A 3316-nucleotide genomic window follows, 5' to 3' on the forward strand; every position below is an offset into this window, starting at 1 on the left:
ATTCTCTGTACCTTATTATTTATATTTGTATTATAAATCCCATTTTATAAAATTTCCATTGATCTCTTTACTGAGCAAAAAAATTCCCGAAATCTGCCTATTTTTTCGTGCTCTACAGTGCTTTAACCCCTTAAAAATATTACGTTTGTATGTTTTATTTTAGACGGTCATCAAATGGAATCGAAGAAAGAAATTGGTACTTAAAAGTGGAAAAGTCTTTGAAGCAGCGTAACGTAATTTTTGAACAGTCCCTTATTACGTGCGTCACTCCCAAACACTGCTTCTCATTCTGAAACTAATCTTGATGATTTTTTTCAAATGCAGATACTAAGATGTATCTTCTATGCGCAAATAATGAAGACGTATCAGAATGATAACAAAGTCAGCATAGAAATGTAAGGAAGCACGTAGCCTTGCAAAATGTCTCCAACACATAATAACAAAAGAAAATTAATACAAGGTTTTAGGCGGATGCACCTTCTGCTCGTTTCTTGTTCTCGACATCTTCGGCCACTAGATGGAGAAAAATAGGTGGTTGCAATTCGCACATAGAAGATATCTAGTAACCAGTGCATTATTACGCTCCAGGGCGTTTAAAGAAGGGAAGAAGGAGGTGGGGTCCCACTGATGGGGGGTTGGTGTAGGCTTACTTTAGACTGTGGTGTGGGATTACAGTACTTATATTCAAGTCTAATATTAAGTTACCATTTTGCTTTACGGCAAGTGAACAGACTGCCTGCATATAGGAAGCCACCCGAGCGCCTGCTAGGACAGTCTGGATCTGGTCTCTTCGTCTGGGCCCACCTCCTGCAATAAACTTATTAACTGCCACTCGTCGCCAAGTCCCCAACAAACAACCTGCTACCTGGTGCAAATACTTTCCAACCAAAATCCATTCGCGTCTTCGAGATATTCACCCTCGTACGTACTTATCAAGTAAACTTCTGTGCGTGTGTTCAAAATTGGTGAATTATTCATTGTTTCACGACTGCTGGATCCTGAAAACTGAAGGTAGGATGTGGAGTGAACCCGATTGAAAACTAGTAATTATTGAGAAGTTAAAAAACAATATTTCGTTTGCACTACTGACGGAGACAACCGCTGTGACAGCAAAGGAAAAAAAATAAAAGCGGCCGGTGTCGTGAAAACTGATATCGTCGATTGCCCAAGATGCTTGCGAAAGGAAGGCATATCAGGTAATAAAGTAATTCATGATCGAAGGACGATCAAGATTAGTTCCTTTCACATTTTCAAATAAGTCTCAATTCAATGTTTATTTATTTCTTCTCGTTATTAGCATCGAGAGTGAACATAAGAAGGCAGAGGTACTGACTTCTGTGTGTGCTGGGGTACAATCTACATCTCCTAGCACCATTTGAAATCAGTACTACTCCTCTTATATGTCTCCAAACCTCCAACATCTACCAAGGAAACTCGCGTATAGGAATTGGAATCGGAAGATAAAGAAGACCAAGCATCTTGAGTAGATTCTTTAATGATTCTCATGGAATTGTTTTCATTTTTCTCTCATTCTTCCAGTCTTGGATTTTTTGTGAATACACAACACCTCATAAAATCAGCAGGAATCATTTGCATCATATTTCATAAATGAGTGGATTCATAAATGAGTAGATTCATTCACACGAGTAGCTTAAAACTATGTCCTAACAATAATTATTATTATAGACTCTCCACGTATATAATTACAACATATTTATAATATATTTACGATCTACATAATATAGAACGATGCAGGTTTATAAATACAGAGACATCGTCGACCTGGTGTCTATAAACTTGTAACATTTGCAAGGAAGTACAAATTTAGTAATAAATAACTGCCTACTTTTCCGCACGTGGACTACGGCATTGACGCGAATGTCGAAGAGCGTCTATTTACAATTTCTCGAGATTCTCGACTCGAATCAAAAACAGCCTTAGTGAGCTTTGAAGCGTCACTATTTTATTATGGAAGTAGCTTTTGCCAGAAAATTGAAGAGGTGAAAATTCGCCATTTCATCTGGCACGAAATCTTCAATTTTAATCTCAAATTATGTTCGGCTTTGGTGCTGGAAGAACTTTCTCGGTTCAGCACCCAGAGAAAAATCATTTTTCGTCCCAATTGACGACAAGAATTTTGAAATTAACCAGAACGTTCGGGTATGATTGAACTCTAGTGTAGTCCAACATTCAGTAGTATTTTTTTTTAATAACGATACCTACTATTACAAAGTTAACTGGAACCTATCCTTTCAAAATTAGAATGGAAACACGAGTAGACTTCCTGCATTTTTAGGGTTTGAACCTCTGGCATGGACGGAGGCTTCAGGTTAAGTGGAGTCCTTGTTTCGACCTGTTTTCTGCAACCTTGTCCAGGTCTCGCCGAGGGCTTTGGCAAAGTGGTCATCGACTGTCGAAGAAAGATAAAATTAGAAGATGATCAAGACAAAGAGTAAGTTTTCCAAATGACGTGTATTAAAAATTAATTTAACTGTAACTTCTGACAAATACAACTCAATGAATTTTTTCCTCACAACGAAAAAGTCTGAATTTCTATATAAAATTTTAATTCAGTGAAAATTTTAAACACCCAAATTTGTTTAAAACATTGTTTTTCTTGCATTTTTTTAGATACTCTAGAATTGAAAAATACTTTCAAGAAGTCAGACTAAAAATCTAAAAATGTTTTTAAATTTAGAACATGTCAAAATTTGATAAAATTTAAATTGAACATTAACCAAGTTTGGCTGCTTTAAAATTAAAAAACTAACTTGGAATCAAACTTGCATCAGTTTAACTTCTTAAAAGTAAAAATTGCTTTCCCTGGCATTTGGAGAAAAAAAAACACACAATTTGGTCCTTCAAACCGGTTCTAAACGTACGACCAAGATATTTAAAGAGCTTCGAATGTCCATACGAAGAAAATGAAAGAAAATCGATTATTTAGGTATCTTACACTCGAACAAGTAGAAACATTTTTAAATATCCAGGGTGTTTACCCGATGGATTGTTTTAAATTCCCGGTCATTTCTGGGTTTTCTCCCGGTTAATTGTTAATTTTTCTTGGTCAATTTAAAAAATTTATGATTTCGAGAGGGAATTTTGGAAAAGAATAATAATTGTGAGTTGGAATATAAGAATTACAAATCTGATTTGGAACAGAAAATTTTGTGAATAATTGTGGGTCCGGATGCAATAAGGGCACATAAAATGGGCGAAGTCCCCTGGAGGCTTTAGAAAAAATTTTCGAATTTTAATTTTCAAAAGATATATATGGATGTAAAATTTGATTGCGCATCTTTTTTTCTTAAGACAA

The 3316-nt window shown here is 35.6% G+C and overlaps 1 protein-coding gene across 2 annotated transcripts in view; it reads right to left on the reverse strand.

Annotated features, from left to right (window-relative positions):
- Window positions 1-1479: 1479 nt before the first annotated feature.
- LOC117177068 (transcription cofactor vestigial-like protein 4) overlaps window positions 1480-3316 on the reverse strand; it is a 37350-nt gene continuing 35513 nt past the window's right edge. For both annotated transcript variants that reach the window (XM_033367544.1, XM_033367545.1), the window contains one exon: window positions 1480-2410. In XM_033367544.1, the coding sequence (XP_033223435.1) occupies window positions 2331-2410 (80 nt within the window). In that variant the 3' untranslated portion in view covers window positions 1480-2330. The remainder of the gene's footprint in view (window positions 2411-3316) is intronic.

The sequence above is a fragment of the Belonocnema kinseyi genome, chromosome 7 (assembly GCF_010883055.1).
Source record: "Belonocnema kinseyi isolate 2016_QV_RU_SX_M_011 chromosome 7, B_treatae_v1, whole genome shotgun sequence".
Classification (NCBI taxonomy): domain Eukaryota; kingdom Metazoa; phylum Arthropoda; class Insecta; order Hymenoptera; family Cynipidae; genus Belonocnema; species Belonocnema kinseyi.